General features: G+C 54.0%; 4 protein-coding genes and 1 non-coding gene across 5 annotated transcripts, besides 1 other annotated feature; 4 read left to right on the top strand and 1 right to left on the bottom strand.

Moving 5' to 3' along the window:
• Positions 1-84: part of a sequence feature (possible transcribed region) that runs on past the window's edge.
• Positions 85-217: 133 nt separating this feature from the next.
• Positions 218-736, top strand: CYME_CMK024C (hypothetical protein; the record flags this gene model as incomplete). Its single annotated transcript, XM_005536401.1, has 1 exon — positions 218-736. The coding sequence occupies one exon, from the start codon at positions 218-220 to the stop codon at positions 734-736; it is 519 nt and encodes a 172-aa protein (XP_005536458.1).
• Positions 737-1,259: 523 nt separating this feature from the next.
• CYME_CMK023C (hypothetical protein, conserved) lies at positions 1,260-2,798 on the top strand (the record flags this gene model as incomplete). The annotated part of the gene is made up of 1 exon (XM_005536400.1): positions 1,260-2,798. The coding sequence occupies one exon, from the start codon at positions 1,260-1,262 to the stop codon at positions 2,796-2,798; it is 1,539 nt and encodes a 512-aa protein (XP_005536457.1).
• Positions 2,799-3,869: 1,071 nt separating this feature from the next.
• Positions 3,870-4,112, bottom strand: CYME_CMK022C (similar to Sm protein B; the record flags this gene model as incomplete). The annotated part of the gene is made up of 1 exon (XM_005536399.1): positions 3,870-4,112. The coding sequence occupies one exon, from the start codon at positions 4,110-4,112 to the stop codon at positions 3,870-3,872; it is 243 nt and encodes an 80-aa protein (XP_005536456.1).
• Positions 4,113-8,019: 3,907 nt separating this feature from the next.
• CYME_CMK021T lies at positions 8,020-9,697 on the top strand. The gene has a single exon (XR_002461371.1). It is a non-coding gene; the product is annotated as a hypothetical transcript (transcript).
• A 386-nt stretch (positions 9,698-10,083) lies between these two features.
• Positions 10,084-12,009, top strand: CYME_CMK020C (similar to glycogenin; the record flags this gene model as incomplete). Its single annotated transcript, XM_005536398.1, has 1 exon — positions 10,084-12,009. The coding sequence occupies one exon, from the start codon at positions 10,084-10,086 to the stop codon at positions 12,007-12,009; it is 1,926 nt and encodes a 641-aa protein (XP_005536455.1).
• Positions 12,010-13,230: the final 1,221 nt, after the last annotated feature.

Here is a 13,230-nt window from a genome sequence, read left to right as displayed (position 1 = left end):
AGGCGCGACGAGCTCCATCTTTTGAAGGATGGTTCGCGACGCGTGCGGCCATCGCCTGGTGATCACGACGGTTTTAATTTAAAGCTCGCTTCGAGTTGTGCATAAGCGGTTTTACAAGTGCTCCGCTCCCGACTGTCATAGCGTGCAAAGCGTAGAGTCTCTGGTTACGTTACTATAACGTGTTACGTTCTGAACATTCGTAATAAGCCGAATCATTATGGCGCTCGATATCGCTCGCGGCTTTCGCCTGTTTTGCTATTTCGTGGTTATCGCACTGTCTATCGCGTCGTTTGCGCTTATTGTGCACGACTTGAAGCCCATCATCAATGGTAAGCGGTACTGCTTCCCTCATTTCTATACAACAGGAACAGTTGGTACGTCAGTGAGTATCTGTAACTTTGGTATTGCGGACAACGTGATCATGTTCGTATTTGCGCTCTTCACGTTTATGTTCGTGCTTATCGGGAGTTTCGTATCTAGCCTTGAACCGCACATATTCATTTTCGAAGTAGCTGTGAACGGCTTCAATACTATCTGGGCAATGATCTGGGCCATTGTTGTGAGTGCGAGAATCGGAGGCAGTCGTTCGAAGAAGGAGAACGCAGTGCTCGGCTTCTCGTGGATTGATTTCGCGCTCCTCCTCTTTGCACTGATAGTCACTCTTGCGGTAGAGCGGGGACAGAAAGGAAGTTCGGATGATGTCGGTGAGGCAGACACTGAACGTGCGGAGGCGTAAACGTTCGAGTACATAGTGCGTCGCTGTTAAGGAGGCTTGCTGGTTTAGGTTCGGTTTCTGACGTTGGCTCGAACGGTTCTGGAAACTCCAAGGAAAGCTCTTTTGATTGGAAAAGTCATAAACTAGTTTCCCCATTCATTGTGTAGAGCCTCGACAAGATAGTGGCCTTGTCCACGCACGGTATTGTTTTCGCCGCGAGGATAGCGCACGCACGTGCGTTGCGAGATTGCGGCGCAGTGCCGCCGACGAGCGCCGGTGATCGCCGACGCGGCGATTTGCCATCACGAGCGAATGCGTCTGGAGCGCCTCCTGGCAATTTCCGGTGCCGTCACGGATCACCGCCGAACGCTCGTGATCGCAGCGACGCCCGCCGAAGCCTATTCCAATTTGTACCGCCAGCGTCGCCGCTGCGCGGGAAGCCTCGTCGTCCCCGAAAGCCGCCCCGATGCGCTTCACGTGCCGAGCGAAGCGGGCGGAAATCATACGATGCCCCGGCACCGGCAACGCACGCAGCGCGCAGCGAATGATAGGTAGGCGAGCGGCCACCGCCGACGCCGACGGGGCGTGCGTCCCGCGGAGACGTCGCCCGATGTGTGCACCATGGCATCTGTCGACGGGGGCAATCGTCCTAGTGTGTGTTGTACAATACATGACAAAGTGTACTGGCGTGAAGGCGGTGTTCTGTGCACGTCCTCGTACGAATCTTACTACGCATTCGCTTCGTGGCGAACGAGCGTGTATACTCGGGTGTATGTGGACGCAGCCGTGTGTTTGGCGCTACAGTACAACGAGTAGGCGAGCACGCGCAAGGCAATACTTGGGTTTCGTTGACCAGCGAGCGCCTCGCCTTCGGCAGCTTGCCCACCGGGGCTGTGGCTGCTTGGTAGCGCTTGCTTCGGCGGAGGAACCTCGGTCGCAGGACGAACGCGCTCGGGAACCGCCTCCGTTTTCCGAGCAGGAGGTTGAAGAACGCGTATATTTAGCGGATCTTCCGCTGCTGTCTGTTCAGGAACTTTCGAGGAAACCCGAGCGTTGGGAGCGCACTGGTGCTTACGCAGTATTCGATGAAGAACGCACGCTTCGGTATGTTGGTTACACAAAAAACGTCCTCGCGAAGCTGCAAGTGCATCGAAAGTTGCAACCGTCCCTCTGCCGCTATTTTAAAACGTATTTCCCGACTCGTGGCTCGCAAGAAGCTACACCAGACGTTTTGGAGTCGGTGCTGTGTGACTGGATCAGGGAAAACGGTCGCGTTCCAAGCGGAAACTACCAGCTGGACCGCTGGGAGTCCATGCCATCGCCCAGGTCCCTCTCCGATACGGAAAATGACTCTCCAGAGTATGCACCGATGGGCAGGGATGTGCCGAACGAACGAATAGGCGCACAACGTGCAGCACCTCGCGGTGACGAAGGCGGCGCTGCAGATAGAGAACGGCGCTTCGGACGTTATCGCACAGTCCGGCGGGCCGTTTTTGATGAAGAGGGCGAGGCAGACGCATTTGATGAATATGAACCCGCAAGCGTGGCCAACGGTGACGACTGGTGGCACCGTCTGGTGCGCGTGTTCATCGGGCAGAGCGTGCCGCTACCCACGGGCGTGCTTGCGGACGAGTCGCTGCGGGTTCGCGTTCGCGACAAGCACGGTGGTGTCCGTAGCGACCGTCCGCTTATTAGCGGCATTCCTGCAATGCCGAACGAGTACGACGGGCCGCGTGGTCGCCGACGCGGAGCGGAGGATCGGGAAACTGCACAGAATCGAGACCCGTACCTTGAACAGCTCCTTCGCTTTGAAGAGGAGGAAGCCTACCGGAAAGCAAGTCAGGGCACTCGATGGCGTGCTGGTAGCAGTAGCGGGAGGCGCAGTGCGTTCCGCTCCAAGGAGGCCCAGGCGTTCCCTGATGAGGAAGACATGGTTGACGACTGGAACGATGCACTCATGGATAACGGTATGCAGGACTGGATACCGTTTTTGGCGCTGGGCGGACTCGCCCTGTTTCTGTATCTGGTAAGCGCCCTATCGAGTACAGGTAATGCGTTGCCACCGGAATCTTTGGGATTTTAGGCCTCTGCGCAGTGCACCTGTAGCACGAACGTCGATGAGGCCAGGCGCCGCAGGATCAGGGATGTGTCTTCGTCTGATGAGGCAGCAGCAGAAAATAATCGGCAGTTCCTGTGCGATCGTGTAGAGCCGTGTAAGTGATGTGCCGGGAACCGACATCAACATGACCAATTTGCATCTTTCGCAAAAGGGGTGCAGGCCCACACGATCACCGCTGCCACGTCCGCGATCGCTGTGCCCTGGACGCGACTAGTGCAGCGGACACCGCTAACGCTTCGTTGAAGACTCGTCATATCGCATGTACATTCGTAAACATTCTCTTTCGCGTCACTGCTGTGGTTTTTGATGAAAGAAAAGCCTATCCCGAACGAACTTGCCGACTCCAGGTCCAGAAGGATGCCCAGCATAGCATGAGGCATTGAACGTCGCCCAGTGCGTTGCTATATATACTGGTTGCCGCCAAGAACAGCAAACCGAGATCAGCGGCAGTTTCGCCTCCGCGCAAGCTGTACCCGCCTTGTATGATGCCCTCTTCAGACGCAGTGCTCGAACCCGTGTTGCTCCGATTTCTGGATGTGGGGCCAAGCAGTATTTGTGTGGTGCATGGGCAACGAAAACTAAACCATGCCAGTCGTAGTTCACAAGGGCTTGCGAGCCACGATGAAGCCGCGGAAAATCTGGCGGACATACCGCTCGCAGAGACTTTCCCGTAACCGTCGGCATCTCTACGACGACTTTCAGGGCCGCCCTGGTATTGTTCATGCCTCAGTCTCGATACAACCGGTTTCAGAGCTGGTCTACTTGAGAGTACGCATCGTAGATTGCGTGCGAGTGTGCATCGACGCTAGAGAGTACGTCTCTAACCATGCTGGTTTGCGTGGCAGCTCACGCCCTAACGATTCTGAGCAGCTATTCCTTTTTGAATCTCGATTCGTGCCCCCTAACAAGTCCTCCGTGCTATGCAAAGTCCGCATCGAGATACCAAGCGCTTGGAATCCGTTCGGGTGGTCTGTTGCCTCAAAGCAATACGACCGGAGAAGACATCAACGCGCTGAGGCTATGCTATGACTACGTTCATTCAGATGCGGCAGTTTTCTGTTCAGTTTCCGTGATTCTGGGCGTGATAACTGCGAGCACATGCTCCCCGCGCACCAGCACCATGCCCAAGTAGCGTTTCGCTGATTCCCCGCGACGTTCTGTACAGTGGCTGAGTAATAAATTGCTATGAGCGTCGAACGCTAACAGCTTGCCCGCTAGGAGGCGCCCGTCGGTCGTTTGAACGTGAACCTGGGATCGCAGCACAGGCAGAAGATCCATGGGCTTGTGGGCGAATGAGGATCGTCTAGCCGAAACGCTCCCAGGGAACGCTGAAGTTTGGAGCCCAGGTCGCGTCGCCGTCAGCTAGGGGGCAGTTTTTCCTGAAGCGGCCCCAGAAGCAAGTAGCAGCGCGTCGTACTTCGGAGGACACTCGGTTTCCCAAGCGGAGTCTCAAAAGGTTGATTACACAGCCGCTGCGCCCGATTCCGGCGTATAGTGGCTTCTGTCGACAAACTGCGTTGTCTGTTCCGTTGGATGCTCGGCAGCTGGATCGCGTACGTTCAGCTGAGAGCCCGATGCACTTGTATGGCAATCAACACAAAGTATTCTCTGACAAGAAATATCAAACGTAACTCCAAAAAGTTTCCCTATAACGCATCGGTTTCTTCTGTTCGACTAGACCGAGTCGCTCCGAGCCTCGAATACAAACATTTCATGTATGAGTGGATTCGGCGCTCTCGACTCCAAAGAGATGCTTTGCGCCCTTGGTTCTTTCCCGCCTTTAGAGCGGCCCTTTACACGTACATCAGCGTTTCATGGAAAAGGTCGACGAACACAGGTATACAAGCTAAAGTGTGGGTCTCGTTTTGCTGAAATAAATACTACGCATATCAGTCATTTTTTGTCATTGCTTCCTTTCCCTATCTCTTGTATCTCTGCCCTCAGACACGTTGGTCTCTCCGGTCTCTCCAGATCCGTTGTCAGCAGTCGAATGATGTTGATGGCGGCGTTCAAGTCCCAATCACGCAGCTTCCAGAAGCTGTCGACACAGTTCATGCACGGGCGGAAATTGTGGTCTACGCTTCACTTGCCATGATCATCTTTTTCGCAACCTGTCTCGATACGCCTTTCGTAACGATGGAGCTTGGTTGCGGTCAGGTGTTCCCGAACGCCCAGCGCACCGGGCACTACGATGATCGCCCTGTGGCTCTTTTAGACATGCATCTCTGCTCGGGGTGTGCGGCTGACCGGTACAGACGGCTCCGCTCGATACCCTGCTCTGCTTCCGCGCCCAGTGCTGGACCCCACGATCACTGGCTTTTTCTAGGCAATTCGCTCGGAGAGTATGCCGTCAGCTGCATATGGAAGCGCATGCTGCTGCATTTGAAGGAGGATTTGTGGCATGCGATGTTTTTCCATGATGAAACAAATGCAGGAAGTAAACTTCAGGCAGGAGGACACGTTGGGATATTTCTAACCTCGTATGACCCCTTCGTGCAAAGCAGTGACGCGCGATTCACGAAAAATAATCGCCGTAATGACTCATGTCAGACTCTACAAAGCTTCTCTGAGGAAAGTGAAGAGACGGGATCCTCTGAGAGCGTAGCTAGTCGGAGGCACCATGCTGCGATCGAATCCCGTTTAGCGAATGGCAAAATAGAGAGGAGGATTTGTGTTCCGACTGGCATCGATTACTCTGCGTGAGACGTAACGTGAATTGTGGCATGAGCTTGTGAGCAAGTCTTCGAGTGACGACGCCGAGTCGCTTTCGTCAGCGATGCCCCTGCGTGTAATGCTGCGCCCACGAGTAGCCGTCGAACAGAAAAATCGAAAACTTGAGTAATGCGTGGTTTGACCATATTGCATGTGAGGTAAGAAGAATAGTAGGGACCTGTACGTACGAACTGGATAATGGCATCGGTCATGCTATGAAAACTTGTTCGAAGGCTTCGCGAAAGATAGACAGTCCGGTGTCGTGACGAATTCCCATGACGCAGCGTAGAAGATGCTTCTCCTAAATAACGACTGAGAATTCTAACTCTACGTATGAATTCCCATGCCGTCATCGTTGCACCTCGAATGCCGAGGCTGTGCCTCTGAAAAATGGCTGGAAAAATCGAATGGCAAGACAGCGTGGACACCCCAGTCTCGAATTTTAATCTGGCACTTGCTTCGAATGATAATCTCTGTGTGCGTGGGGAAACGTCATCGCATGCATCTCTCCTAGTATTCTGTGACAAAGTGTATCGAAGTCTGAGATTCTAGTGCCAGAGCGCCTGATTCGTATTTGATTGTCTTTCTCGCAGGTATACTATAAAAGGAATATATTTTGTACATTGGAGTAGAATCTCGTGCACACTTGGTGCTGTGACTGCTAGTTTGCGAAAAATCGTCATTCTCGTACATGTCGGATACTTTTTAATACGCAAGTGGATGAAGCGCTCCTGTTCTCGTCTCTGTCCTGAGCATCGTGCACCCGAAACAGAAGTCACCGAACGCCACCAAGACGACTGTGTCCTGGATAATCCATTGAATTCCATGCATTCTACTAGGAACACGGCGAAGGAAGCCATAGGATGTGAGGCTTCCGTGTGGTTCATACGAATGCTGATGAAGACACGCTGATAGACACAGGAGAAAAACGCTCGTCGTGAAGACTGTCGTGCAATAAACAACACTCTATTGATCTCGTATGGACGCGTGGACGTTTGTTACCGGAGCGTGAGGTGTTCGTCTCAATCGCTGAGACTCGAATCTGGAGGGATGGTACACCTGTGAATGCCTACTCAAAGAGGGACAAATCGCTATTCCTACAAAGGAGATTAGCGAGCAGGACGGCACCAGCTGGCCTGGGTGCGAGGCTTCGGTGTCGCCAACACCAAATAGCAAAAGAGCCGTGATCACTCAACTCCTCACGATGCGTCGAAGCGCTTTTCGGCTTCTCCTTTCCACATTCTTCTGATACGCTCTTGGACAAGGTCGCCCTCTGTCACGCAAGAGCGGCCACGGATTGTGCAGCTGAGCTTGGCATTGAGCTGATGTTTGCGTGAGCCTATTCGTCCTGGTTCCGTCCAGCTGAAGGAGCCTGCTCAGTTTGTCGAACCATGGATGGATGCTCACGACTCATTCGACGAGCCGTCCGCATCTGTGACACCGTTCTTGGAGAAGCCATTCTCCACCTTTGCAAGCCATGAGCTGATGCGTCGCCGCGCTGCTCGTGCCCGGACGGGAGCTGAGAGGCGCGCTTCCGTCCGTGGGCGAGCTCTCGGCGGATACGACGATGGAGAGGTGCTTGAGGAGTAGTCGATACATACATAGAAAGGGCGAGTTTCAGTGCAACCTTCCACCCAGTGCGCCTGAGTCTCCACTGGGAGAACGACATACAGATATGCTCGATAGAGATGGAATGCAGGGCGCCTGCCAGGAACTAGAGAAAGAAAAGCGACCACCGGGCGAACCAGAGAAAGAGCCTTCCGAGAATAGGGTAAGGAGCGACGGGGAGGAACAGATGTCGGAGCGACAAGATCTGTCTCAAAGCGATGCCACCGCTTCCCCAAGAAATGCACCACCCGCGAGAATCTGTCAAGCCGTGAGATGCGAGACGCCATTCAGGATCGCGCAGCTTCGTACTCAACGAAGGCTCGCCCAGCTGCGCTCGCCCAGACGCGCCTCGTCAAGCATCTGCTCATCGGAGGGCTGGACGCACGGCCGCCAGTTGTCTACATTCCTCTCATAACCTTTCGATGAAACGTTCGTGCGACAACAGATGGCCAGAAAACAAGATGCAATACGGCCTGGTCGTGGCATCCAGGGTTTGAGAACACGCCACCCAGCATGCCGTGACGCTTCGTAGGCCGGCGTCTGTAATGAGAACGTCCGCAGCGCAGGTGCCGGCATGTCTGGGGCCAACCTCAAAAACCACATGCCGGCCAATGTCGAGCGCCCCATGCAGCGCGCCCTCTGCATGTCGCAGCCTCACCTCAGTGGTCCAGAACAGGGGAGATAGGTTGACGGGATTCTTGGATATCGATGGAGGCAAATGACGAGCTGGATACGCAAGAGCTCCAACTGGTATCGACTTCGAAAAAAAATGCAGCAACGAGAGCCAGAATCGCCCCAGATCGCCCGACGATATCGTTTAGTGCTCGGCGTCGCACCTGCAGATATCGTATCCGAAAAGTGGCTGAAGCGCACTGCCTGCCTGCCTGCCTGCCTGCCTGCCTGCCTGCCTGCCTGCCTGCCTGCCTGCCTGCCTCGTTTGGCTCCTGTGCTACCACGTTTCTCTGGACAGGTGCTTCCAGAGCTGAGCAGCCCCCATCTCGGGATCCGACCGTCCGGTGCACGTCACGCGTCTATTCGACGTGGTCTCGGTATGCCAGATCAAGGTGAATCGCGCGTCAGTAGACACTTGTGTACTGGATGGCCTCCTCTGTGCGGTGCCGCTGCTCTCTGCGAGTAAGCCTGAAGCGTCCGAGCAGCCACACGAAGAGCACTGGCGGCGCTCGTTCAAGATTTCTCGTTTCCAGGGACGACGGCGACCGACGGGATACCAAGCTCGACGGTCTTTGTGACGCTTGTGAATCCGAAACCTGCGTCGAGCCACGAAACGCATATCCAACGGATCCGGGCACATGAAGGGAAAGGTCACGTGCCGTGCGTCGATCCCCGCTGGGGGGAAATCATCACCGCCACCGATTATCTATTGAAAGATGGCGGAGGTCACAACCTGAACGGAAAGCGGATGAACCTGTTCAACCTCTTCAATCGCTCGGTATGAGCGGCAGTCGGACGTGATGGGCGCTAGAAGGCATACGAACAGCAAGGGGAGCGGTGGCGGCATCAGGACCCAAGTCGACGCTCCAGGCACCGTATGGAGCCGAGGGTTATGCTTCCTATAATTTATTCCGAGCGTCCATGAGCGACCAAATGCATCGTGTGGAGGGTCTTTGGTGGGCGTCCTTGGTACTACGCTGAGGTCGCAAACGGTGTCGCTTCTACAGAGGCGGGAAACTCGCATTCACCGGCATTATCGGTGAATTCCAAGCGAAAATCCCCGGCAGGTCCAATCGTTTCCTGGCGGCAGCCTATGACGCTGGACGTTCAGAAGCGCGCAAAGGACGCGGACCTGCTCATGCTTCGACGGGAGTGTCCAATAAGCTCAGGTGCCTATGCCGCACGCTTCCTGTCGGTGCGTTCAGCACGACGTACATGCGCTACGAGTGCGGGTGCATGCTGAAAAACCGACAGACAAGAACGGTGCGAAACAGAGCTGCATGCGCGAGATGGTGCACTGTCAGCCGCGCAAACGGCAGATCACGAAGTAATCAAAGCTGAGAAGCTCGCTATGCTTACATTTCTTCAATAAGAGCGCTTACATGCATGTACTGTGTCTATCGAGCGTTGGAAAAACCCCATTCCAGATCTCTGGGAACGATCTCGTGCTTACATTTCTTCAATAAGAACACATGCATGTACTGTGTCTATCGAGCGTTGGAAAAACCCCCATTCCAGATCTCTGGGAACGATCTCGTGCTTACATTTCTTCAATAAGAACACATGCATGTACTGTGTCTATCGAGCGTTGGAAAACCCCCATTCGAGATCTCTGGGAACGATCTCGTGCTTACATTTCTTCAATAAGAACACATGCATGTACTGTGTCTATCGAGCGTTGGAAAGCTCCCATTCCAGATCTCTGGGAACGATCTCGTGCTTACATTTCTTCAATAAGAACACATGCATGTACTGTGTCTATCGAGCGTTGGAAAACCCCCATTCGAGATCTCTGGGAACGATCTCATGATTTCGGAGCGTCCAGTGGCTTTATGTGTCGCGCGATCATTCAGGTAAATCGTGTCGTACACTGTATGCGCCTCTTATTGAAACGTTGCAGACTTTCAGTGAGAAGAATCCTAGCGATCCGGAGGTGCGGCATTTCGATTGCGTCCTGGAGCGGGATACTGGTACGGTATGAAATAGGCATCCAGGAAAACTGCAGCGCCCTGAATCCACACTAGGATTGATTATCATCTGTCATTGGTGAACGATAATAGCTTTCCATGATCCGATATGACAGCGTCTAGGGAAACATCCTTGGATGCCTCGCTATCGACACCCTGTGGCGCACCAGCAGCGCGCCATCCAACGCGCCCTGCTGCAGATGCAGCCGTCTACGCCATGCGCCGCTGTCTGTCTGAGCGTGTGTGAATGCCACCGGCGCGTGTGAGCACCCCAGTACGCAAGCCGTGCGATGAGGCTCAAGTTTTTTGCACTCATTATCGTCATCAGCGCATATGTATTTCTGGATGCATCGCAGACATCGTTGAGATCATCGTCACTGGAAAACCCGCCTGGTTGGCCGGCTTTTAGACGTGCAGCGGGTGCCAGTCTTCCCAGCACGGAAAATCAGACGCTCGCTGGAGGCGAGCACGTACGAACGCAGGAGCTACCCGGGGGGAAACAAGCGAATGTGGTGCGTCCGCGCCCCCTGGCGTACGTTACTTTTCTATATGGTGACACGTACGTACTCCCGGCGCGTGTTATGTTCCATTCGCTGCGCGTTCACCAGCAGAGAGGTGTGCTCTTCGAGCCAGCTGGTGGCACGGCGGGCGAGCTTGACGAACGAACGCTGGAAGCGGCGAGCGCGGCGCGAGCTGGGCACGACCTGCAGCAACCACAAGCTATCCTCCTGTCCATGGTGACTGCTGACGTTTCCGCGAAAGCACGCGCTCAGCTTCACCGTGACGGAGTTTACACCTTGGAGGTTCGTCGAGTACGGAACCCGTACACGGGGGGCGAACACTACAATCATCGCTTTGATGATGTACTCGCAAAACTGCAAGTTTTCGCTCTTGAACAGTTCGAAAAAGTCGTATACGTTGACGCGGATACATTGGTGTTAGGTGATGTTCAAGACATGTTCGAGTGTGGCGACTTTTGCGCTGCATTTATCAATCCCTGTCATTTTAATTCGGGAGTTATGGTTATACGGCCATCACAGGCTCTTTTCCAGAGTATGCTCGAAAAACTGGCCGTTACAGAATCCTACGATGGAGGCGACCAGGGCTTCCTCAACGTCTACTTCTCGGAGCTGTTCTACGCGCCAGGTTTCGGGCCAGACGATGCGCATCGCGGGGGTCCCTTGCGTCGATTGCCCTTTGGATACCATTTGGACCATATTGTGTACTATCCACGGCTACAGTGGGAGGTTCCAGCTCGCTGTGGTGGTCTTCGTATCATGGAATTCATGGGTGTACCGCTCTTCAAACCGTGGCAATGGTGGACGTACCCAGTCATGGACCTTTCCTGGGCCTGGCACGCGATGCGATCTCAGCTGTCGGATCCGTATCCCCCGGACTACAGCCTTAACTGGAAGTGGGTTGCTTTGCGGTTTCTGGGTGTCTATCTGGGAATGTACGTGCTCTGGTGGTCGATGTCGAATCCACTGGGTTTCGCTCCACCAAACCGTCGCCGCCGAGCTCCGTTTCTCTGGCTGGGGAATTGGTTTGCACAAACTCGAGTTATGCGGTATTTTTTCGGGCTTGATGATCGTCTGTACCTCTACGTGATGGTGATCGTAGGCATGACCGGATGGTTGTGCACTACGTTGGCGGCAGCACTTTGCATCCCCATGTTGGCGACTCCGTACTTGGCGGTCGCGATCTATATTCACTTCAAAGTGCTTTTTACATTCTTCTGGATGATATGTTTCGGAACGATGTGTATGCGAAGGCATCGACTCTCGGATGGGAAGCACGCACGTGGTGGTGTGCTTTTCCGGTTGCTCTGTTACGCACTCGCAGATGCGAGTGCTCCGCCCATTGTTTTTGGCATTGCCTGGCACATTCCTTGGAGCTCCTTCTTCGCCAAGATATTCGGCCTTTTAGCCTGTCTCCCGTTCTATCTTATTGGCTTGAACGCAACATATGCGCATCTGGTGCTTCTCTGGGCCCGTCAAGGGGCACTCATAGCGGAGCGCGAACGGGCTCGCAGCCGCAGTCTCAACGCTGCCCCTGACGACTCTGAACTTGCCGCGTTCTTCTCCGAGTTGTCGCGCGAGAATCCAACGGCCGTACTACTGACCGATTCCCCCACGCATACGCCTCGTCTTCCTGTGACGAACACGCCTGGGTCAGCTGCAGCACCATCTACTCGGCACCAGTTGCGCAGTCCGTAGCTGCATCGAGGTGCTCTGTTCTGAGGCTCAGCGCATCGCATGTGGAATGCATACGAGCATGCCAGTACTTGCGGGCAAGTGCGCTCTAGGAACCGAGACACCGCGAGACAGGCATGTGCGCGCGTCATTCACTGCAGCACCCGACAGGCACCCATAGAAGAATAAATCGAAACAGGTTCACGAACAGGGGCATACTTTATAAAGGTTGGATCTGTTCCCATTGTCATCAACGCCGGGTTTGCAGACTTTTTCCTTGAATGATTCCTTTTTCTGTCTCTTGTACCTGGCTTTAAATACACCGGTCGCGCTTGTCTCGCCAGGTTCTTTATCAGCAGTCGGCTGATGTTGCTGGCAGTGTTCATCTGCCGTTTTCGCATCGAACGGCTTTTGCCATCTCTTTTCATGCACACGCGGAAGACGCGATCTACGCTCTGCTTGCCGTTTCCGTCTGCATTCTATATAGATTCGATGCGCACCTAGCTGCGGTGAAACTTGGTCATGCTCAAGAGTTCCTGTGTATGTCCGTTATATCTCCTCCATCCCGATCCGCTTTATTCCGCGCGTTGCCTCGCATCTTCGCTCGGTACAGGCCCTTGACGGATACAGAGGGCTCAACTCGATACCCTCCTCCATTTCCGGACCCGGTGCTATAGCTTACGAACACTGACTTGTCCTTGGCGGTCCCCTCCGCGAAAACTGCTTGTTCTGCAAATGCTAACGAACGCTGTCCCATTCGATCCAGGACTAGTTGAACCTGATATTGTTCATCAGGAATCAAGTACCTGAAGGAAAATCCAGGCTAGAGACCAAGTCGAGGAATTCCAATCCATCCACGCTCGTTTCGTATAAAGTGGTGAGACACTCTCCATTTGAGAAAATCGCCGCGATGACTGATGTCCGAGACTAACCCCTTTTTCCATGGATACAGAACGGACGGGAGCCCTTGGGGGCATATCCCGGAAGCGGTGTCACGCTGCTGTCGAATAATGTTTCGTCGATGGATATACAGAGAGGATGATTTCATCTTTCGAAAGGAATCGATAGCTTGACGTGATGGAGCCAGTGAACGCCCAGCATGAGCTCATGAACTAGTCGACAATGGACAACGTCGCGTATTTTTGCTCGTCAACGCAGCGGCTCGAATGGCTGCACCCATGAGCTAGCTTGAACCACAAAGATCCAAAATTTGAAGCATATTGAATTTGAGCATGCTACACGTAA

The sequence above is a fragment of the Cyanidioschyzon merolae genome, chromosome 11 (assembly GCF_000091205.1).
Source record: "Cyanidioschyzon merolae strain 10D DNA, chromosome 11, complete genome".
NCBI classification, from domain to species: domain Eukaryota; phylum Rhodophyta; class Bangiophyceae; order Cyanidiales; family Cyanidiaceae; genus Cyanidioschyzon; species Cyanidioschyzon merolae.
Note: the sequence above shows the minus strand (reverse complement) of the source record. Positions and strands in the feature narration are given on the sequence as shown.